At 41.5% G+C, this 24,977-nt stretch overlaps 1 protein-coding gene across 2 annotated transcripts in view; it reads left to right on the top strand.

Annotated features, from left to right (window-relative positions):
- Positions 1-24,977, top strand: part of LOC147002090 (5-formyltetrahydrofolate cyclo-ligase-like) — a 92,250-nt gene that overhangs the window by 49,590 nt on the left and 17,683 nt on the right. The window contains exons 3-4 of one of the 2 annotated variants that reach the window (XM_085827840.1): positions 17,301-17,357; positions 18,814-18,931. In XM_085827840.1, coding sequence (XP_085683966.1) covers positions 17,301-17,357; positions 18,814-18,896 — 140 coding nt within the window. In that variant the 3' untranslated portion in view covers positions 18,897-18,931. Of the gene's footprint in view, positions 1-17,300; positions 17,358-18,813; positions 18,932-24,977 lie in introns of those variants that run through there. The other variant, XM_085827839.1, reaches the window with a different exon arrangement.

Below are 24,977 nucleotides of genomic sequence, written 5' to 3'. Positions count from 1 at the left end.
CAAGACTGTAGACTCCTCCTGTCTCTGAATCTACATGGTCTGAATGGATGGGCAGAGTTGCCCAGGGTAATGTGAGTATCCTAGGTTACACTTATGAAGAAGAGTTGTCCTCTCCAGGAAAATGGATGACGCCACTACGCCCAATGACCTGAAATTGAAATCTCTAGAACATATATGACAAAAGAGGAGAATGAGATCTACAAGTTGTTCTCTGAAATGCAAAAGTGTCCCACCAAACAAAATATGTGTGAAAACGTAATTGAATAATACACAATCAAAGATGGATTATTATGTTACTTTGGGTTCCCCCGACTTGAAATGTAGTATTTCTGTTACTCATATCTCTCTAGGTCTTTCTTTAATTTGCCTTCAAGGGAAGACAAGCTAGCAGCAAACCAATCAACTTGCTCATTAGGTCTAATCACATGCATTTGCCTACACTTTTCCCCACACCAAGCAAGAATGCTGCATAAGTTGTAAGCAGTTCCATGAGCTGACGGTCACTTTCTGTCCTCTTAGACATACCGGAGAATACTGACAACACACTTGCACAAGATGCCCCAGAAAGCACATGAGAGAGTATGGAGTCGGTAAGAAGGCCTTTCTTTAAGATAGAAATGTTACTTAATGATCTTATTCTTCAGTCAAAATCCCATTTTAACAACAATGTTGAGCAGAGTTATCTTAGGTCTTGGGAGACTTAGCTTAAGCAAGGGAAAAGTGGGATTGTAGTAGCCTGGTCCTGACTGAACAGAGCACCAAAGCACCCAGTGTCAAGTGTCACAGTCTGTGTGATAGGACCTTTTATTCTGGAGAAAAATGTTCCTATTTTGGAAAAATGTATAAATTTCATTTATAAGTTGACAATCATGTCAAGTTCCCTTGACGTACATGCAGTATGTCCCACAAAGGTCAGTGTGGAGGAAGCTTCATATGTCCAGGTGGGGATGCTAAGTGGTAAGACTTAACACATAAGCATTACTATAAATAATTGAGACCATATTGCAGAAGGGATTAATTCCACAGCTGACTTCTAAAGCTGCTCAAGAATGTTACAGTGTGACTTACAGAACACTGAGCAGAGGACAAACAGATAGTGGTAGTTAATGTGGCCTTTGAAATAGGAAAAGTGGGAAGTGGCACAACTAAGAAATTCCAGTCTTCTGTGGTACCATCACAGAATATACTAATACATAATCTGTCACTTAAAGATACTTACCTATGCTGATTGGCATTATGAACATGTTGATATATTTTTCAAAGACCCATGCAAACAGAAACTAGTGTGACCTGCACTGCATACCCTTTTCTCTCCTTTAAATTTCAGGTGGAAGATAGAAAACGCAGACGCAGTATGTATTGCCAAGTGTCTTAAGACACGTTTTAGAAACAAATTGTATTAATATTGGGTAAACTTAGATGTGAATGCAACACTATAATCTAAGTTACCTCTTGAGAAGAATTTGGATTTTGTTTTGAAAAATAGTAGTTTCCTAAGTTAAAAAAAATTAGGCTAAAGGCATTTGTGTAGACTCACTGGATCCATCTATGCTCCCTGTAATTAGTTTGGAATGGTTTTTTACCAGGTTGCATCTAAACCTGTTTTTTCCAAGATAGTCATCCAGATTATCCACTCCAATCTCTAGTGAGAAGCTATTGAATTACCATAATAGGATACACATTTTATCAAAAAATATGAGTTGAAAGTTTATCACATTTCTCTCTTTATGGTGGTAGTCTAGTGAGGAGTAAACCAGGGCACAGAGGTGAGTGACGAGGCTCTCCATGCAGATCAACAGACACTTTGTGGAGCAAGGACTTAGTGATGCCTATATTCCATATTCCCAGCATCTTCCTTCAGTAGGTCAGAATCACAGAGAGTGCAGACTCTGCCATGATTACCACAGTGGGCACAGCCAGGGCATTGCTCTCCATCTGCCTGCAGACATACATCCACAAGCATGAGAGATAGAAATCCCACACACTTCTAGTCTGACCACAGATTCTGACGATGGGATCCCAACACTGCATGTGGTGACGTTTGTAATCTACAATGACACCAAGCTGCCTTTCCAGTCTCCTCCAGTTGAGGGTTTATCTAGGTGTGACCAGATAACAAGAAACTCCCTTTTGCACACCTTCATGTGAGAACGGGGTTGCCCTAACTTGGAGTCTGAGTCATCAGTGGGACATCTGCAGGCTTTGGTACCTCCCGATTCTGTTCCTCAGTGACCAGATTCAGTCACTGAGAGCCAGTTGACAGTGTGAGGGTGGTGAAGGAAGGACCTGTTTACTGATCCAGGAAACCCACAACTTCTTTTGGGCTGAAAGGTAGAAAGGTATGTGTACCTTCAGTTGGATCTGTCAGGGAAGATGGCCACTGATGCATGAATGCAGCTATCATTGTAACCTTGGGTAAAAAGTCACAGGGTCTCACAGCTTCTTACCTCCCCTACATCCCACTATGGCTATGCCATACATTGCCCTTGAGATGTAGTTGGTAAGAATGAAGTGTTCTACAATGTTCTGAAATAAATGCATCCCTGAGTCCAGGTACAGTTACTCCTATGTAGCTGAGGTCCTCTGGCATGTCACAGACATCACAGGGCACTCCAGCAATGCCTGTGCTTTTCCTACAGTATACACTAAAGAGATTGATCTGTTCTAGTCTAGTGAGTCTCATGAGAAGTCCTTCTCCACCAACTAAGAAGGAAGTCTTTGTGTTATAGTGAAGAGTTGGTGGCTGAAGGCATTGCATGGGTGTCGCTGTGTGCTTGTGGCTCTAAGAAGGGTTAGAGTGAAGCCCATTGGGCAGCACACTCACACAGCATGCTCAGTCATATGACTCTTCCCTCTGTGTTTTCATATCCATCTATGTTTAGGCTTTAACTGAGATTCCTGTGAAGTCCTTTCAATGCCTAACTCATTGTACACAATATACAGTGATCCTCCTGAAGCACCAGTCTCACTCTAATGACTGCACCTGGAAAAAGCTGTCAGATCAAATGCACAAATACTCAGTAGTTGTTAGTTTGCTTGAGTTTTCTACCAAAAGGCTGATGCAACTTCCTCCTTTTAAATGTATTCCTAGCTTCTGCGCTATTAAAAAGAATTAAAAAGAAGTAGGGTATGGGCCCTTCGGAGGTCAAGGGACCACAAGTAGCGTTCCTTCAGCTAAAACAGCAGTAAAGAATGATAAAGGTACTGTGGGATTTCTAATTGGGTATAGTGGTTGATAATTATTTTGTCTCATATAGATCCAACACCCATTCATGATAAAAGTCTTGGAAAGATCAGGAACTCGAGGCCCATACCTAAACATGATAAAAGCAATCTACAGCAAACCAGTAGCCATCATCAAAGTAAATGGTGAGAAGCTTAAAGCAATCCCTCTAAAATCAGGGACTAGACAAGGCTGTCCACATTCTCCATACCTATTCAACATTGTACTTGAAGTCCTAGCCAGAGCAATTCGACAACAAAAGGAGATCAAAGGGATACAAATTGGAAAAGATGAAGTCAAAATATCACTTTTTGCAGATGATATGATAGTATATATAAGTGACCCTAAAAATTTCACCAGAGAACTCCTAAACCTGATAAACAGCTTCGGTGAAGTAGCTGGATATAAAATTAACTCAAACAAATCAATGGCCTTTCTCTACACAAAGAATAAACAGGCTGAGAAAGAAATTAGGGAAACAACACCCTTCTCAATAGTCACAAATAATATAAAATATCTTGGCGTGACTCTAACTAAGGAAGTGAAAGATCTGTATAATAAGAACTTCAAGTCTCTGAAGAAAGAAATTATAGAAGATCTCAGAAGATGGAAAGATCTCCATGCTCATGGATTGGCAGGATCAACATTGTAAAAATGGCTATCTTGCCAAAAGCAATCTACAGATTCAATGCAATCCCCATCAAAATTCCAACTCAATTCTTCAACGAATTAGAAAGTGCAATCTGCAAATTCATCTGGAATAACAAAAAACCTAGGATAGGAAAAACTCTTCTCAAGGATAAAAGAACCTCTGGTGGAATGACCATGCCAGACCTAAAGCTTTACTACAGAGCAATTGTGATAAAAACTGTGTGGTACTGGTATAGTGACAGACAAGTAGACCAATGGAAAAGAATTGAAGACCCAGAAATGAACCCACACACCTATGGTCACTTGATCTTCGACAAGGGAGCTAAAACCATCCAGTGGAAGAAAGACAGCATTTTCAACAAATGGTGCTGGCACAACTGGTTGTTATCATGTAGAAGAATGCGAATCAATCCATTCCTATCTCCTTGTACTAAGGTCAAGTCTAAGTGGATCAAGGAACTTCACATAAAACCAGAGACACTGAAACTTATAGAGGAGAAAGTAGGGAAAAGACTCGAAGATATGGATACAGGGGAAACATTCCTGAATAGAACAGCAATGGTTTGTGCTGTAAGATTGAGAATCGATAAATGGGACCTCATAAAATTGCAAAGCTTCTGCAAGGCAAAAGACACCGTCAATAAGACAAAAAGACCATCAATAGATTGGGAAAGGATCTTTACCTATCCTAAATCAGATAGGGGACTAATATCCAATATATATAAAGAACTCAAGAAGGTGGACTCCAGAAAATCAAATAACCCCATTAAAAAATGGGGCTCAGAACTGAACAAAGAATTCTCACCTGAGGAATACCGAATGGCAGAGAAGCACCTGAAAAAATGTCCAACATCCTTAATCATCAGGGAAATGCAAATCAAAACAACCCTGAGATTCCACCTCACACCAGTCAGAATGGCTAAGATCAAAAATTCAGGTGACAGCAGATGCTGGCGAGGATGTGGAGAAAGAGGAACACTCCTCCATTGTTGGTGGGATTGCAAGCTTGTACAACCACTCTGGAAATCAGTCTGGCGGTTCCTCAGAAAATTGGACATAGTACTACCGGAGGATCCAGCAATACCTCTCCTGTGCATATATCCAGAAGATGTCCAAACCGGTAAGAAGGACACATGCTCCACTATGTTCATAGCAGCCTTATTTATAATAGCCAGAAGCTGGAAAGAACCCAGATGCCCCTCAACAGAGGAATGGATACAGAAAATGTGGTACATTTACACAATGGAGTACTACTCAGCTATTAAAAAGAATGAATTTATGAAATTCCTAGGCAAATGGATGGACCTGGAGGGCATCATCCTGAGTGAGGTAACCCAATCACAAAGGAACTCACACAATATGTATTCACTGATAAGTGGATATTAGCCCAGAAACTTAGGATACCCAAGATATAAGATACAATTTGATAAACGCATGAAACTCAAGAAGAATGAAGACCAAAGTGTGGACACTGTGCCCCTTCTTAGAATTGGGAACAAAACACCCATGGAAGGAGTTACAGAGACAAAGTTTGGAGCTGTGATTAAAGGATGTACCATCTAGAGACTGCCATATCCAGGGACCCATCCCATAATCAGCTTCCAAATGCTGACACCATTGCATACACTAGCAAGATTTTGCTGAAAGGACCCAGATATTCCTGTCTCTTGTGAGACTATGCCGGGGCCTAGCAAACACAGAAGTGGATGCTCACAGTCAGCTATTGGATGGATCACATGTTGGATAAGCCAGTGTGCTTCACCTAATGTAGGCAGGACAAGGTGAGCCACTCTTGGTACTGATTGCCCCCACATGTGGGTGATCCATGTGGATTAGATCTGAAGAATCTCCAGAGTAGAGGTGAATTATATAAAAATCCTTCTTGGTCAGATTGAGTGGGAGAGGGTCCCAGCAGTGGTCATGTTACACTCTGTGTTTGGGAGAATGAGAGAGTGGGAAAGAAATCATAAGGACAAGGAAAACAGAAAGTTTCTTTGATTTTCCTCTTTCAGAGGCATAAGGATAAGCAGTAGCTGTCTATGAAAATGATACCTAAATTATTTTCCACCCCCTTTAACAAAATACTTTAAGAAAAACAACCTAGGGATGAAAGGATTAATTTGCCCCTTAGCTTGAGAATGCTGAGTATCTATAAAGAGAGAGAAGTCCAAAGTGGTGTCATGTTATAATTACGGGTCAATGTTTAGACCTGTTTCAAGAGCACCCAGAGAATGGCACAGCTTAACCGGGAGAAAGACTTTTGAGTTTGGCCTGGGAAATAAATGTCAATTGTGTGATTTTTAACTCATTTGCAGTCTCTTTTCTCACCATGCACTGACTGGCATGTGACATGACAAAGTCAATGGAGATTAGAGAGCTGGCCCTGTCTTACAACCACTGATCTAGTACATGAGGAAGAACCTTGACTTTGGCCCAGCTTTGGGCATTTTTTTTCATGCATTCTGAGATCAATCTATAAGATGCAGAGGGTGGATTTGATAGTTCCCATGAACTAGTATCCATGGGCTTAGGAACATTATTTCAACCCTCCTAGGACCTATCTGGACATTGCCTGTCTATCCTCTATGCTTTAGTGTACTTGTATATTTCACTCTTCAAATAAGAAGTCCATTTTCTTCAAATGACTTCAGTAGGTGTAATGAGGTATATCTGGTTCTCCTGCATTCTCATTGTGTACTGCTAGCTTTTGCCATCTGTGTAATTTGAATAGATTCTGTCTTCACTGTAATCTCAGTGGCTCCTGCTTCTAAGCAGTGTGCTCCATAAAGACCCAGGCCTCTCCTCCAGCCGACGCTCTTCACTCTCCTGACACCTTATAAGCTCTTTCTCTTGTCCTTCTACAACATCTTCCTCCTGATCAATACCACCTTGACTCTGAGCTCTACTATGCCTGGCAATACATGGGATCTTGGGCTTCCTTAGCATCTGGAGAGAGACAGAGAGAAAGAGAGGCAGAAACAGAGACAGAAGAGAGAGAGAGAGAGAGAGAGAGAGAGAGAGAGAGAGAGAGAGAGAGAGAGAAGACAGATGAGAGAAAGAATAGAATGGCCTGGTGTAGTGGCACACACTTTTCAACTTTTCATCCCAGCACTTGGGAGGCAGAGGCAGGTGTTTCTCTGAGTTCAAGGCCAGCCTGGACTGCAGACCGAATTCCAGGACAGCTACACAGAGAAATCCTGCCTTAAAAGGACAATAAAAAAAGAGAAGGAAAACAAAAACTAATCCAAAGAACTCAAAAGTATACTGGATATCCTAGAAATACTATAGCAACCAGAAACATGTTTATTATAAATAAATAAAATGGATAAGTATGTAGAATATTAAAAATCAAAATATTTTTCTATTTACAAACACCCTGGATATGTGGTGTTTAACATTAGAAATATATGACACCATCATTCTGTATGCAGAAATATCTTTTCTTTCTTTCTTTCTTTCTTTCTTTCTTTCTTTCTTTTTTTTTTTTTTTTTTTTTTTTTTTGAGGCAGGGTTTCTCTGTATAATCCTGGCTGTCCTGGAACTCACTTTGTAGAACAGGCTGGCCTCAGACTCAGAAATCCACCTGTCTCTGCCTCTCAAGTTCAAGGATTAAAGGAGTGCATCACCACTGCATGGCCATATAATGTCTTGAAAGAACTTTTGATATGAAATCAATCGGACCTGAGTCTAACTCAATAAGACACATATAGAAAAATCCAGACATATATGTCTGTGCTTATACCATAGCACTGCCTGTGGTAGGGACAAGAGCACATCTCTGCCAGCCTAACTTGAGCTTCAGTGAGAGACCCTGCTGAAGGGAAGAAATCAGAGAAGTGAACAACAGAGCAGACTAGTGGATACTCTCTTGTGGCCTCCAAGAATATGGGCACAGACATGTACTCACTCAAAGGCATATACCACAAGCTGAGGATACTTGCGTGCTCATGTACACATGGACTCACAGACACTGGACCTTAAACATATTTTAGCTTTATTTTTCTTATGTGTATTAATCATTTGCCTACCTATGTTTATGTGTATGCACCTTGTGAGTGCCTGTCGATGTAATCATTGCCTGCAGCTAAAGGTCCAGGAAGACCAGAATGAGCTCGTATATGACCAATATAAAACAGATGTTTTCAGGCAAGAATGATGTTTTGCAATTTTGCAAACAGAGATCCCACTGGCATATTAAACGTACCACGTCTCCAATAAGGGAATTGATTGTGCAACATATAAACTATCAGTAAAAATATTAAAAGCATCACTTACAAACTCAAAGACATTCAGTACTGCTGTCAGTTCTGATAACTGAGCTGAGAGGCCAGGAGTCTCTATGACTATTTGTTGATTATTCATTAGATATCCAGCTCACCCTTTAGAGGAGCCGTCAGTAAAAATCAATAGAGCATTATATAAAGGCTGTAAGGAAGTCATTTTAGGAAATATCACCTCATGTACACTTAACATTTTTATCAACCTATCTTGAGGATAATAATTATCTATAGTTCCTATAAATCCTATTTGAGCAATCAAACAATCCATACTGTTCTGCTTCAGCCAAGTATCTTGTTCTGCGCTGTAAGGCTGAACAATGATATCTGGCTCTTTGCCAAAATAAGATAGTGTCTGTTTCCTTCCAAGTATGATCATCTGAGATACTGCTTCATAATATGGCAGGATATTACATTTAGGAGAAATCCTCAAATGTATCCACATTAGAGGAGCCTTTTGCCAAAACAATCCTGTAGGCATATGAATCGTATTAAAAATTAACAGATGTAAAGGCAAAGAGTAATCTATTTAAGTGACAAATCATTCTTCAATAGCTCTTTCCACTTGTAAGGCCAGCAATTGATTAAGTATAAGTCCTCAAGGGTTAAAACCATTATGTGGAAACAGGTAGGAACTGAGGACATTAAGAACAATTTTTTTCAGCCAGGCATGGTGGTGCACACCTTCAATCCCAGCACTCAGGAGGCAGAGGCAGGCAGATTTCTGAGTTCGAGGCCAGCCTGATCTACACAGTGAGTTCCAGGACAGCCAGAGCTATACAGAGAAACCATGTCTCAAAAAAAAACAAAAAGAAAAAGAAATAAAGAAGGAGATTATTCTTATGTAAGGCCTGTAATCTGCCTGAGATATAAATCTAGCATGGCATTTCCTTAAGGGGTCTTCTCCAGGCAATCTAGAACAAACTTTTAAATGTCCAAAAACAGTCTTCTAAAAAGGACAGCATTTTTTCTTATGAGTTTTATATGCATAAACCATTGCAAATTAGAGAATGTATAGTATCTGAGGGATGAACAATTTTAAGTAATTGTAGGCTCTGAGATATATATTGATAAATAACAAAACAAAGCTTGATTATTCAATATTTTAAAACACCATCTACAGCACACAATTTAATTATCTGTGCTGAAGCAGGAGGAAACTCAAAAGAATAAGCATGTGATCCAATTCACATATACTTTTCTCCCATAGAAGGATTGTTTTTAAACACAGTAAATGGGATGCATGCATGCATGAATTTATAGAAGATAGAAAAGCATGCATAAAAACAATCTTTAACTTATCTTTAGTGATTATTAATTTTATTTAAAATGATGGTATGCAATAGGCCAAATAATATCAATATTCTGCAATAACCAATTTAATTGCTGTTTGGAACAAGGAACAGACACTTTATCAGGTTTTTAAGACAAATGTTTTTGTTATAGTTTTTCTAAAATATATGAATTTATCTTACTGAAAGACTCCGAGAGGAGCCCCTTGCTCAGGCCTCAGGACAATAGCAGACACCCAAGAACTCACGAGAGACCAAGCTTAATGCAAACCACATGAGGCTTCTTTATTCAGGGAAAGCCTGAGCTCTGGGGACGACTCATATCCCACGCAGGGGTAGAGGAGTCGACCTCGAGGGGAAAGAGGTCCCAGTTTTTATAGGCCCTCATGGGGGAAAGGGGAAGGGGGGGGGAGTAGGGGATTTCCAGATCTAAACAATGTCTATTCTCAAGAAATGGGTATGGGAGGGGTACAAGGAAAGAGTCTGGTGCAGGTGTAACAACACAGGATTGGCCCGGATGTGGTTGCTGGGAGATTTTCCTACTCTTGCCCAGAAACCAATATCACAAACACCTGGCAATGGGCTTTATCAGTGGGCACACACATGGGTTCAAGGAACGATCAAAACATTGGCAGACACACGGGTTCAAGGAGTGACCAGAGCATTGTGCACCTCTATTTTTCTAAATTAGTGAAGCTAGTTCTGCTAACAATGAAATCTATTTTGCCAATATCAGGGCTTCTGTGACCTTTTATATTCTGTCAGGATCTTTCATTTCCTACTTCTTCTAGTTACTAGTTCTAATCTTAGAACTAAACTGCAATTTCTTTTTCAAGGTTCTGCAGAGACTGGTTTTGTCTTTGTACCAACAGCTGGATGGCACCAATCTTTTTTCTAACAAAGAGGTCTAAAATTCTTAATCAATTTATTAAGAATTAGCGGGCCACATTTCAGCAGTAAGAGCAAAATTATTAGAGGGCCCATCAGAGTAGAAATGAGGGTGGTCAACTAAGGGGATTTATTCTTCAGGAGCTCGCTTTACGTGAGAGGCATGAATCTAAGCAGAGATGCCTTCTACTTTGACAGCAGTGGGGGTGGTCAGCAGCATGATGTAAGGGCCTTTTTAAGAAGGTTTTAGATTCCCAGCTCAATATCATTGGACGAGAACTGCATCTCCCACCTGGAACTGGTGTGGTACCATTAAATCTCTTGGTTCATAGGCCTCTTTGAGCTGCTCTCAGGCAGTGTTTCTGACCACTTCTAGGGCTTTCATGTGTGTAAACAATGAAGGACCAGGGTTAAATTCTAGAGGATCTAACATTTTCCCCATTTCAGTGAGCTGGGGAGCCCCCACACCATACAGGATTTCATATGGAATGAGCTTATTAAATTATCTCAGTGTGTTCCTGACTCAGAACAAGGCAAAGGGAAGGAGGGCTGTACAGTCATTCTCGCCGGTCTCTAAGGTCAATTTAGTCAAGGTCTCTTTTAGAGTTCTATTTATACTTTCTACCTATCCTGAACTCTGGGGTCTATAAACACAATGTAAAATTTAATTAATCTCCAGTTGGATGGCCATTCCCTGACTTACCTGGGCAACAAAGGCTGTGAGACCCTATTACCTTAGATATTCCATGGAAAAATTTCTAGGATCTTCTTAACCACAACATTGACAGTTTCCTTTTTCATTTGGTAGGCCTCTACCCACTTTGAAAAGGTATCTATAAAAACTGCTATCGGTGTAGACGTTGATGGGCCGCCCCTCAGCCATCTGAACGGCTTTCTAGGAAGCTGCTTCTGTGTACCATTTTGGGATGCCTGGGCATGGCTGGTTGTGTAAATCACTATGGATCCCAGTTTCTTCCGCAAGGATGTCTGCACAGCAGTAAACAGGCAAGGAGTCATCCGTTTCAGGCAGGAAGATAGCAGGATTGAGGATAGCAGGAGGAGCAAACACGACCATTCAGTCAGCAACAGACTCTTGTAGTGAGTCATCTGGGCATTTGTCATCCATCGGTCTAGGGACTGGTGAATAATATTTTCAAGAGAGTGGGAGGGAGGGGGCTACCACAGTTATTTGCTGTCCCAAAGTTAATTTGTTGGCATCTTAAAAAGTAAGGCTACTGCAGCAATGGCCTTTAAACATGTGGGCTATCCGCTGGCCACTGGTTCTAGCTTCTTAACCATATATGTCACGGGCCTCTTCTATGGCCCTAGAGCCTGAGTAAGAACTCCTCTGGCCACCCCCGCCCACTCATTAACATAGAGGATGAATGGTTTGGTTAGATCTGTCAATGCCAAGGCTGGCACAGTCAACAGGGCCTCTTTAAAGGCTCTCTGATGTTCTGATATCCATCTGAATTCTCCACTTTCTTTGGTCAGAGGGTACAAGGGGGCAGCCAGTGTTGTAAACCCAGGTATCCAAAGTCTGCAGAACCCAGTGGTGCCCAAGAATTCTTTCACCTGTCTTGGAGTAGCCGGTGCCAGTATTTGAGTCACAGTCCTTTTTCTTTGCAATAGGCACATTGGTCCTTCTCTAAAGTCTTCTGGACTGGTCTTCTTCTTTCAGGTCTAGGTTCCCTGTTGCCCAGGTACCCTGTCTGTCTATTTTCTGGCCTGTTCCTTCCTTTACACTCTCCTACTACTGCGGCCAAAATCTTGCTTAAGTTCCTCTCCTGTCTTCTATCCCTTTTCCTTCTGTCTCTCTCTTATTCTCCCTCTCTTATCTTAGCCAAATAGGTGGGGTGTCTTGTTGCTCCCTTGGACTAGAGCCCGGCGTAAACTGCCAACCTCTCCTTACCTTGAGCCATGTTGTAGTTGTAATTTGGCCGGTCTAGAGGGAACCCAGCATTCCAATTATATAGATCAGGCAATGAGAAAGGCCAATATTGGAGGGTCTGCAGAGACTGCGGGTCTGTGAGCTGGCTGCGCACAGCTCGCAAAGGAAAAGGCAGAAGTGGTGTCAGGAGCTCCCTCTGCTGGGGGAGTCTGGGCTCATTGGCTTCGCTCAGTCATCTGATTGCACCGCCAGCACCAGCAATCCCAGAGCCGAGGACAGGGACCTGCAGAGGCAGAAGATAGGGCGGAGGGGGAGGGGACACTGGCCACTCGGGAGGCCCTTGATCTAACTTCAGTCCAGTGGTCTAAAGTCAAACTTGGGGGGGGGGGTCGTTACAGTCTGTACTATCATCCAATATCACGGAAAACACAAAACAGACACAACACACACACACTGATGAATGCCTGGAAACAGACACAAAAAACAAACACACACTGACCAATGCCCATCTTCTAATGGACAACCAAAACCAATTCAGAAATGCAAAAAAGTCGGGGAAGTACATAAGTCTTCCAATCTAGGAAGACTACCAACTCTTCACTTCCTGCCCCAGACGGACTCCTGGAGTCCTTCCCCTGGCTCAGGGCATCCCCCAGAGCGAGCAGCAGCTGGTAATTCCAGCATGTCTGCTGTTCACACTCAGTGCCTCATCCCGAAGCAGAGGTCTCTATTTCTCACGAAAGGAGTGGCTGCAAATTTCAACACTGAACCTCCCTGGCTCACAGAAATATTTTTAGACAAAAAAAATTTCACATCCAGGTGGGTCTTCAGAGATGTGGGTGGTCTCACCAATCCCGGGATGAGCCCCCAAATGAAAGACTCTGAGAGGAACCCCTTGCTCAGGCCTCAGGACAATAGCAGACACCCAAGAACTCACAAGAGACCAAGCTTAATGCAAACCACATGAGGCTTCTTTAGGGAAAGCCAGAGCTCTGGGGATGACTCATATCCCACACAGGGGTAGAGGAGTCGACCTCGAGGGGAAAGAGGTCCCAGTTTTTATAGGCCCTCATGGGGGAAAGGGGAAGGGGGGGGAGTAGGGGATTTCCAGATCTAAACAATGTCTATTCTCAAGAAATGGGTATGGGAGGGGTACAAGGAAAGAGTCTGGTGCAGGTGTAACAACACAGAATTGGTCCGGCTGTGGTTGCTGGGGAGATTTTCCAACTCTTGCCCAGCAACCAATATCACAAACACCTGGCAATGGGCTTCATCAGTGGGCACACACATGGGTTCAAGAAACGGTCAAAACATTGGGAGACACAAGGGTTCAAGGAGTGACCAGAGCATTGTGCACCTCTATTTTTCTAAATCAGTGAAGCTAGTTCTGCTAACAATGAAATCTATTTTGCCAATTTCAGGACTTCTATGACCTTTATATTCTGTCTGGATCTTTCATTACAATTCTTAATTAGCACCACAGCACCCTTAATAGGATGTTAAGACTTTACTTTGAGGTGAAGAAAGATGATTTTACATTAATGTTTTCTCCTTCCAAAGAATTGCTGTGGGCACATTTAATATCCATAAATAAGATAAGCAGCTAATATTTAATTACCATTGATTATAATTGATAACAATTATAAAAGATTCCTTTATTTTCTGAAAAGCCTTTTGTTCTTTACCAATTAATTTGTATCTCTCTTGATAACATCCAACAAAGGTTTAAGATACTTTAAGACCTTAAGGTGAGGTCTTAGCCTATTAACATTTCCTGGAAGCTTTTGAAAATAAAATTTTGAAGCAAATCAATTTTTTGTTCTTAGATTTTCTGTACCATAATTTTCTAGTATAACTAAAACCCTAAATATTGTAAAGATATTGCCTCTGAATCTTTTCTGGTGCAACAGCTACCCCCCAGAACTTTAAAGCTCATTGTGTGAGAGCAAAGATTTGAAGTAAGCTTCCCTTTAGAGGCATTAGCTAATAAAATATTTTCCACTTAGGAAACAATATACACTGAAAATTTCAAACTCTGAAAGATTCAAAATCTCACCTTCTTGTATTGAAGCAGAGACAATAAAAATTTTGCTTACATAATGTAAAGCTATATTAGCCATACCTAGAGGCAAAATTTTTCCAGTGATCACCAGATAACTAGAAGCAAACCCTTTACAATTATCAGGATGCAAAGGAAAAACCAAACCTTTAAATCTATAATAACTTTTACATGAAGAAGGCAAGCCAGATTGTAATGTCTTTATAAGTTCTACAGTCTGATTGACCTTTTATAAACTTTGAGTTTGAACTTTATTTAGAACAACATCTGGATAGATCTGCAACAATGTTCTTTTAGCTAAAAAGAAATTCCCCTGAAGGCAGGCAAGAACTTCCCCTAGGCACTGTTTGCAAAACAAAAGAAAGCCACACAAGCTTCACTGAGGCTGCTCTGAGCACTGTATAGCTGTATGGCCACAGAGAGCTGTACTACTGCTCTCATAAGATGATTACTCTTCTACTCATCTTAATTAACAATATATGGGTGAGTAGAAATTCTTAAATTTGCGATCAAACTGCAAGCTGCAGTCAATGGAACATTGGCAATTTTACTCATAATTTTTAAGTTTCTTTTGCAACATCAGGATAATATCTACAACCTTGGGAAAGCACAACCCAATTTCAAAACAATTTATCATCTTTAAAATCAATATTAGAAACATCACTATCGTGTTATGAAGTTTAGCTGCCAACTTATACCTATGAATGCATAACAGTGCAAATTTTAATGCTTCATTAAAGAGACATTGTTTTAAATCTTATCTTTAAGTTTACCTTTTAGGATAAGAATCTCATTAAATATTATCTCAACTAGAAGAATCCTTAGAGGCCTAGTTTTTTGGCCTGCTTTATGCCACATGTTTGAAAGACTCCAAACCTGAGTTACCAATTTAAAGCTGTCTTACTACCAATGTTACACCTTTTAAATCATACCCAATAACTTATAAGCTAATATTCTGTGATGAAGACAACACAGAGCATATTATACCTTTAAGACCAGTAAAAAAAAAACCACAAATTAAGAGGCTACAGGAATCCTATAAATTTAGACCAATCAAAGAATTTTACTTTTTCTAGCTATAAGATAAAAAGCACTTTGCCACTTGCTAAACACAAAATTATGATCGCAGAGAATTTTCTAGAAAAAAACCAACTATCAGGGGTTTTTTTGTTGTTTGGTTTTGGGGTTTGTTTGTTTGTTTACCTTAAAACTAAGAAGGTGCAGACTCCTTTTCTTTAAAAGCAGTTTTTTTTCAGCAGGCGCTCTCCTGCTGTGCTTGATTCTTGGCTAAAGTGTGGGCCACTCTCAGGCTTTGCTGAACCAGCAGATAAAGTTTTAGCCATTTTTATTTTCCAACATGAAACACAGAACATTCAGTCATTCAGACAATGAGACAAAACACACCTGATTTGACACACAAACGGATTGATGCACCAGATATTAGACAACACAAAGAGGGCAGAGAACTTCTGCTGTAGGGGCCAGAGAGAATAACACAGGGCATCCACCTATTTCTCTTTATCTCTGGGAGAATTTCAAAATCCATTTTCCTTTATTTTATTTTATTTTATTTTATTTTATTTTATTATTTTAAACCCTATTCCTCTAGCCTGATGCAGTTCTTGACTGTGGACAACCGTCTGTTTTATTATTTTAAACCCTATTCCTCTCGCCTGAAGCAGCTCTTAAAAGCTGCAGACAACCGCCTGTTTTGAAGTTTCTAGTCCTTCTCTGCCAAACCCTAAGTGGAATCAGTGCTGGGTCAGCACTGTTCCAACGAAGTCCATATCCTACCGCACCTCCAGCAACACTTTAAAAATGAAGTTTAAAACCAGCACTGGCATAAATACCTGTTGCTCACTGTGCCCGAAGCAATCATCTTTTTCTTTCCTTCTTGTGAGGCCCCACACATAAGACAGCGATCCCTCAGTGTTTTCCCGCCGTTTCCAGATCCCTGGTTTAGGACACAGAGGCCGGCCTACAGCTTACAGAAGCTCCATAGAAAATCCCAAGAAGAACTGGGGTTAATTTCATGCAAGCCAGTGTGACTTCATGTAGCACCCACTGTTCTGATTTTCTTACAGATATAGCCGAGGTGAAAGACATAGATATTGAACGACAACAAAAAGCTCTAGATAGTAAAGAGAATTTTCCTGGTAAGTAATTTTCGTGTGGAGATCAACAGGAAAGGGCTCGTGAAGCAGTCGGGTTGGTTCTGCTTGCCAGGCCATGGCAGTGGGAAGGGCATCAGTGAGATATAGGTTTGTTTGATTCTCCTTCCAGTCGTAATGATAATGTATAGAAGCACAGCAAACCCCACTGGCAATTAAAGATGAGGCAGGGGAGGTTGGGGAATGGCTTTTTAAGCAAGAGCACTGACTGCTCTACCACAGGAATGAGATTCTAATCTCAGCACCCCACATTGCTTCTTACAACCATCTGAAAGGCCAGTTCCAGCATATCTGATGTCCTCCTCTGATGTTGATTTGCACTGCATGCATATGGTACACAGGTACTCATGTGCAGGCAATACAGCTGAAATAAACTCAGAAATAAAAGCATTCCCCCTGCCTCTGACGATGCCAAAGCTCCATGCCTTTGATTGTAAGTCAGAGATCTCCTTGTGCACTGCTTGTTTGACATCTGGCATTCACTTCTGATTGCTGATTTATGATAGAATTATCAGTGGAGTACAACTCTCTATAGTCACTGATATGAACCTGAATACAAAGGTCATGAAGTGCAGGCCCAATAATGCCAAAGAAGGATATCCTCTTCCAGCTGGTCCTGCAGGATTTATCACAGCACCTCTATGGTCCTCTCTTGCCTGTTAAGTCTCTCTATAAAGGGCACTTTGTGGGTGGATGGCAGAGTGAGTGGTCTGGCCTCACTGCAGCACCCTCTGTAACATGAGGAGTCAATGAGCCAGTGGAAAGCTGAAGCTAATCTGGTGTGAACCAATGTGGCTATATCTTCTGCAGCCAGAAATGAGTGAGCCACTCTGTTTATTTTCTTGCAGATGCCATTGAAGTACAGCAGTGGGAGATAAGAAAGACATCAAAAACTGTTGCTCCTGGTAGGTAACTGCATTCTCAATCTATACTGTCATATGGGGAAGGTGTCAGAAGGGGAAAAGCATAGAGGGAAGGCTATATGTGAGCTCATTACCAGCCTGTTCTCTTCACACTGAACTGACCTGTAGGGTGAATGGGTCAAAGAACATGTTGACACCTGTATTGGAAACTGTGGCCTAGTAATTGACAGTGAATCTAGAACTCTGGTCCAGCTATGACCTCCTTTTCAGACATTCCTAGTTCAGAGTGGGCACATACGTTTCCAGGATTTAAAAGGCATGGCCACTTGTATTATATTTCCAGTGTCCTTTCTGGCTTTGTCCTCCTGCCTGAGTCTGAACCTCATTTTCCTGCCTTGTCTCATCAGATCTCCTTGCTTTGTCTTCCTGTGTGTCACAACTTTCCTCTGAGCTCTCTGGGGCTTTTGTGTACTTCATGCTTAGTACATTTCTCACCAGTCTTCTCTCGTCTAGAGTATGAATCAATGGAGAGTATATTCCCCAAAGTCTTCTGTGAATACCATGCAGTGGGGTCAGGTTTTACTTTATTGGGAAGTATGTATGTATATATGTATGTATGTATGTATGTATGTATGTATGTATATATGTTTGTCTATCTGACTGTCCTGTATTCTACTTTGGATGCACTGATTCTGCCTTGTGTAAACTCAAGGACTCATCTTTCTGATCAATGTGTCCACAGAGATGCAGGAGCCCACCTCATAGGCCACATTGTCTGACCATGATTCTGTCTCTTATCCACAGCCTTTCCCAGCTTCTTCCCTATTTCCTGTAGTAAAATGGTGACTCTATACTTTTTGCCTAGTAATCCATAAAAACCCTTCTACCTTGTTACTGATTTTGCTAACTGGATTGTACTGCCACCGGATGTGACCTAACCATCTAATATGTGGTTCCCTGCATTCCCTTATATTTTGTGCCTAAGTTTATTCAGTTGTACTCTTCCCTTGAAATCTGGGCTCACTTGAATCCCATAAAAAGTTCATAGGACAGCCAAAAACACAAAAGGGAAGTGTATACAATGGGACATTGCTTAGGAACATGCTCAGTAAGACATAGTTGAATCTTACCGGATCATCTGGTTCATGCCTTCCCTTGTGGAACAGTGGGGAAGGGTTGTATTTGCCCCACTGGGGAAAGCAGGGGAGCTGAACAGACTGGGGACAGGGTTGCTGAGCACAGCACAGTCAGAAAGCAAAGCTTTGTTTCTGATGTAAGAGGAGACCCAAAGGGAACATCCAAAAGTTGCAAACAAAAAAATAACAACCAAAAGATTTTTTTTCCCAGACAATGTTTATATAAGAAAGGTAGGGTATGTGTTTGAAGTCACTTACCTAGTAAGGTCAACTTGATCCTTGCAAGAAATCCCCAACCGGGTCCCAGAGCTTTGTGCCACAAGTCATTTACTATTTTGAACCTATTTCTACTCTATTTCCAGTGGTCAACATTTTATTACCACCAGAAAATACATCAGAAGATGAAGATTATGTCCCGATAAAGAGGGAGAAGAGAAGGAAATAGAGGAGGTGCAATTACTAATTAAAAGCCTCCATATTGCTCCAGTGAGTACAGCACACCCAGAGGCTTCAGGAACTTAAAAAACATTGAAGGGGTTGAGGGGCAGGGCACAGAGAAACAGAAACAGAGACAGACATTCTGAGCCTCCAGTTTACCAGGATAAAGAAATTTTATATCAAAACCTTGTAGATTTCTCAGGAGATATTAAGAAAAGAATGATGGATGCAGGGGGGCTGATGGTGAGGGGTTTGGGGTTTGGAAGGACAATGTTAACAAGATAGAACAGCAATCTGAGGTACAAATCCCAAGGTGGAAAGGAATCTGACATCGAAGGAAACCAACAGAACATGGAAAGTCCCTATGGAGGGTTTCTTACTTAGGGTTACTATTGCTGTGATGAAACACCATCCAAAACTTGGGAAGGATAGGGTTTATTTGGCTTACATATCCTTAATCACAGACCGTTGAGAGAAGCTCATTAAGGAACTCAAACAGTGATGGAACCTGGGAGCACCATCGATGCAGAGGCCATAGAGGACTCCTGCTTACTACTCCTTAATGGCTTTACAGCCATTACACTTTCATATAGAATACAGGATCATGACTCTACGGATGGTCCCACACACAATAGGCTGAGGCCTATCACATAAATCACTAATTAAGAAAATGATCTGTAAGCTTGCCTCCAGCCTGGTCTTGTAGAAGCAATTTCTCCACTGAGGCGCCCTCCTCTCAGATGACTTTAGCTTGTGTCATGTTGATGTTAAAATAGCGAAGACTAAGGTCATGAGAGTGAAAGGCAAATACATAAGCCATGAAGTACCATAAGGTTGGTGGTACTAATCATGTCAAAGAATGTATAAATAGCATCAAGAGTCAGAGTTGGGAAGTAAGGCTGAGAGGTGAGAGTGGACAAACCTCGCCAGGCCAGACTCAATAACACCCAGTACAGGGGTGAAGAGATTTGATGGAATGAAAAAGGTGACTGTTCAGGAGCTCTTTCCACTTCAAGGTAGCAAAGTCTCAAAGATCTGTGGTGCCATTCAGCTAGAAACCACAACTCTACCTTGCCAGGGTTTTCTCTAGGTATGAGTTACTGGAGGCATGGAGAGTTGGAACAGACAGGAAAGAGACCTTGAACATAGGAAAGTGGATATTCACAACTATGACAGATGGGCGGCCTAGGAAAGGGCTGTCCAGCCACTGCAGAGTTTCGTGTCTTTTGATATAACCCTTTATTTCTCTGTTCATAAGCTCCAGGCCTAGTTATGAATGGGGGGAGGGGTTGGTAGCTGGAATCAGAGAGGTGCTAGCAATGGCCAGAACAACCTTAGTACAAAGCTTCTTCCAGGTCTCTGAATCCAGGGACAATGGCTTTGTCACCTGTAAAGCATCTGGTAAGATTTAGGTCCTTGCTTTACTCTTGAATTTCCACTATTAGCCAGCCTCCTTAGACCCCTAATCCTACTGATACTGTGCTTCCGAGGTTATTCTGTCATTTCAAACATAATTATAAAAATGCAGAGGTGTGTTGGCTCATTTTGTCAGCTTGTATCACAATCTAGAGTTATCTGATAGGTGGAAATCTCAATTGAGAAAATGATTGCATAAGATCCACCCATAGAGCATTTTCTTTCTTTATTTTTTTTTCCACTAATTTATATATTCACCTTACAACCCAATCTCAGCTTCAGCTTCTTCTAGTCCTCCCTCGCTGGCTCACATGGCCCCTTACCCCACTCCCCACTCCCCTTGTCCTCTCAGAAGGGGGAGTTCCCTCGACAGGAACCAACCCATTCTGGCACCTCAAGTCACTGCAGGACTCGGTATATATTCTTCCACTGAGGTCAGACAGGACAGCCTAGTTAGGAGAGCAGGATCCAGAGGTAGATAGCAGAGTCCTGGTAAGCCACCACTCCAGTTGTTGGTGCATTTGTATGAAGACCACTAAGTACATCTGTGCAGGGAGGCTAGACCCAGTACTTGTATGCTCTTTGGTTGGTGGTTCAGTCTCTGGAAGCCGCCAAGGTTCCAGGTTAATTGACTTTGCTGGTTTTAATTTCGAGTCCATATCCCCTACAGGTACCTCAATCCTTCCCACAAATCTTCCACAAGATCCTGAGCTGGTCTTGAATCTCCATTATCAGCATCCTTAGGCTGTGAGTCTTTGGGTGGAGCTTCTCAGAGGACACTTATGTTATGCTCCTGCCTCTCCAAGTATAGCAGAGTATCATTAAGAGTTTCAGGGATTAGCTCTTGCCCATGGGATGGTTCTCAATTTGGGCCAGTCATTCCCTCAGTCTCTGTGACATCTTTATCCCTAAACTTTTTGTACACAAGACAAATTTTAGGTGAAATGATTTGTGGGTAGTTTGGTGTTCTTATCTCTTCACTAGGAGTCCTGCCTAGCTATGAAATGGCCACTTCAGGCTCTATATGCCCCAGTGCTAGGAGTCTCAGCTAGAGTCACCCTCATATACTTCCTGGAGTCTCCTCCACCCCAGGTCTCTGGCACCTCCTAGAGATCCCTGCCCCACATCATGCTATCCCATCTACCTCTGTTTTCTGTTCACTCTCTCACCCTCTTTCCCACCCTGCTTCCTCAATCCATCCATCCCCAATCACAAATTTTCTCCCCTTCTGAGTGAGATTGAAGCATCCTCTCTCAGGCCCACCTTGTTACTTGGCTTCTTAGGGTCTGTGGATTATAGTATGGGTATCCTGTACTTTATGGCTAGAATCCACTGATAAGTGAGTATATGTCATGCATGTCCCTTTGAGTCTGGGTTACCTTACAGAGCATGATATCTTCTAGTTCCACACATCTGCTTGCAAATTTTAAGATGTTCTTGTTTTTAATAACTGAGTAGTATTCCATTATGTTCATAAACCACATTTTCTTTTTCCATTCTTTGGTTGAAGCACATCTGGGTTGTTTCTAGTTTCTAACTGTAACAAATAAAGCAGCTATGGATACAGTTCAGCAAGTGTCCTTGCCAGATGGTGGAGCATCTTTTCAGTATTTACCCAGGAGTGATACAGCTGCATATTTATTTAGAACTACTCTGAGAACTGCCAAATTGATTTCCAGAGTAGCTTTTTGCACTCCCACTAGCAGTGGAGGAGTGTTTCCCTTGCTCCACATCATTGCTAGCATGTGATGTCTCTTGAGTTTTGAATTTTAGCCTTTCTAATGGGTATAAGATGGAATCTCAGAGTTGTTTTGATTTGCATTTCCCTGGTGATGAAGGTCATGAATCATTTCTTTAAGTGTTTCTTGGCCATCCAAGATACCTCTATTAAGAATTCTGTTTAGCTCTGAACTCCATTTTTTTTATTTGGGTTATTAGGTTGGTGTCTAACTTCCTAGGTTCCATAGATATTTTGGATATTTTACCACTCTCAGATGTAGAGTTGGTGAGATTTTTCCAATTGTGAAACTTTTCAATTTCATGAGGTTCCATTTATGAAATGTTGATTGTAGTGCCTGGGCCATTGGTATTCTGTTCAGGAAACTGTCTTTTCTACCACTGTATCCAAAGCTATTGTCCACTTTCCTCTATTAGATTTATCTTATCTGATTTAATGTTAAGGTCTTTGATCCACCTGGACTTGAGTTTTGTTCAGAGTAATAAACATGGATCTATTTGCATTCTTCTACATGCAGACATCCAGGTAGACCAGTAATACTTGTTGAATATGCTTTCCTTTTCTCCACTGTATGGTCTTGGCTTCTTTCTCAAAAATTAAATGTCAGTAATTGTGAGGGTTTATTTCAGGGACTTTGATTCTTTTGATTAGCCTGTCAGTTTCTATACAAAATATCATGGAGTTTTTATTTCTATTGCTTTGTAGTACAGCTTGAAATCAGGGATGGTGATACCTCCGGATGATATTGTATTATACTGGATTGTTTTAGGTATACTGGGTTTTTCCTTTTTCCATATGAAGTTGCTAATTTTTTTTCAAGGTCTGTAAAGAATTTTGTTAGAATATTTATAGGAATTCCATTGAATTTGTAGGCTGCTTTTGGAAAGATGACCATTTTATTGTTAATTCTATGGATCTATGAGCATGGGAGATCTTTCCATCTTCTGATGTCTTCAGTTTCTTTCTTCAGAGACTTGAAGTTCTTGTCATACATGTCTTTCAATTGTTTAGTTAGAGTTACATTGAAAGACCCACAACGTGAGGACTCCCCCACGTTCTGACTCAGGAGAGGCGACACCCCAAATCACACAAGAAACAGTCTTGCTGCAACTGCAAGAGGATTTTTATTCAAGAGCGTTCTCGGGCCCATGGTCATACACCACGCAGGGGTAGAGGACCATGGCGCCCCGAGTAGCTGTATAAGGGGGTATTTAAAGGAAGAAACCACAACTCAAGGAAGTGGGGAGGTACCAGTTAAGAGTCACTTCCGCAAAGTCACAAGAGTCACAGAGAATACCTGGTAATTGTTCTGGTTAACTCTCAGTTTCTAAGAGCCCCTAACAATAGCACATTTGCATGGCAGTTTCCGGTGTTGGTCAGGGTGACTTTCTTTGAATGAACACTCTTTGAACCCAGGAAGCAGGTAGGTGGAGGAAGGAATGTCACTATCAAGGTATGATTAGCATACCTTGGAGCAATGAGTCACAAAGGTCACATTCCCAAGCCTCATCCTAAAGGCCTAGAATTTTGTTACTTCTTCATTCCCCCCTTCTTCTAGTTAATAGTTCTAATCTTAGAACTAGACACTATCTTTTTTCTGACATACTTGATCCTTTAGGGCATAGTACTGTTGTCTCAAAACTAAAAGCCGCACTGCACTAATTCTTGTTCTAATAAAGGTGACTTGTCTATTTAACACCCATGGACCTATAATTAAAAGCAGAAGCAAAATCAAAAGGGGTATCATAAAGGTAGAAAGTAGGGTGGTCAAGAGTACAAGATAAGGGCCTTTTCACCCGAGTCTCAAGGTTTTCTGCGTGGAGATGTCTAGCAGGTCTTCTGGAGCAGGCCTTCTGGAGCTGCTTTTTTGCTCGCTGTCTCACTCACTGGAGCACCTTGAGCCTAGAGAACAAAGGCTGGGAAAGCAGCATGTCAGCACTATGTACAGAGGCTATTTTTACTAGTGGAGGGGGCCCCCTGTAGAGTAATTTATAAGGGGGTCAGTCTAAACTGTCCAGGGGTGTTTCTAACCCTGAAGAGCAAAGGGTAGGAGAGCTATCCAATCATTAGCGCCAGTCTCCGCTGTTAATTTGGTAAGGGTCTCTTAATGGTTCTATTTATTCTCTCTACCTGTCCTGAGCTTTGGGCCTGTATGCACAATGTAACTTCTAACCGATCTCTAATATCTTGGCCAGTCCCTGATTTACCTGGGCAACAAAGGCAGATCTATTACCTTGGGAAGATTTCTTTTAGGATCTTCAGTCCTGGTAGGAAAAGCTTTTATCCATCTTGAAACGGTATCTATAAACACTAATAAGTACTTGTTGCAATATCTAGCTGGCTTAATTTCTGTAAATTCTACCTCGTCATAGCACAGGCCTTGCAGCTTTTGACTATTTCTTCTGCCAAGTCAAAGAATCCTGTAACATAGTAGTCAAAGGACCTAACCACACCTTTGAATTTCTTGGCCCCCAGGTGGGTCAAATACTGTCCAAACTTGATAGTGCTCAGGGGTGTATGTAAAGCTGGTCTCTCTGATGTCATAATAATCTTTAGGCTCCTTGACTGCCAGGATTATTGCTCTTTGGGCCACCTGTTTGGTGGTTAGATCTGCCATTTGATTTTCTTTAGCCATAGCATCTTAGGTTTTTCTCTGCAGATGTCAACAGCCCTCTTTGTTTGTATATTGCTCCGTACAGTGGCAAAAGCATACCTGCTGTCAGTGTAGACTTTCCTTTTGCCATTTATGGACCTTGTCTCAAAGTCACAAGGTCAGCTTTTTGGGCCGACGTCCCTTCAGGGAGGCTGCTGGCCTAGATCACTTGCTTTCTGTCCACCACCATACTGCTGTCCCCGCCTTCTGCTTACCTTTAACCTTGAGGCTGCTGTCATCAGTGTACCAGCTCGAACCCTCAGGCCAAGGCTGATCTGATC

The sequence above is a fragment of the Mus caroli genome, unplaced genomic scaffold (assembly GCF_978045245.1).
Source record: "Mus caroli unplaced genomic scaffold, Mus_caroli_1 scaffold_11, whole genome shotgun sequence".
Classification (NCBI taxonomy): domain Eukaryota; kingdom Metazoa; phylum Chordata; class Mammalia; order Rodentia; family Muridae; genus Mus; species Mus caroli.
The sequence above is the reverse complement of the archived record's forward strand: the minus strand, read 5'-3'. Positions and strand labels throughout refer to the sequence as shown.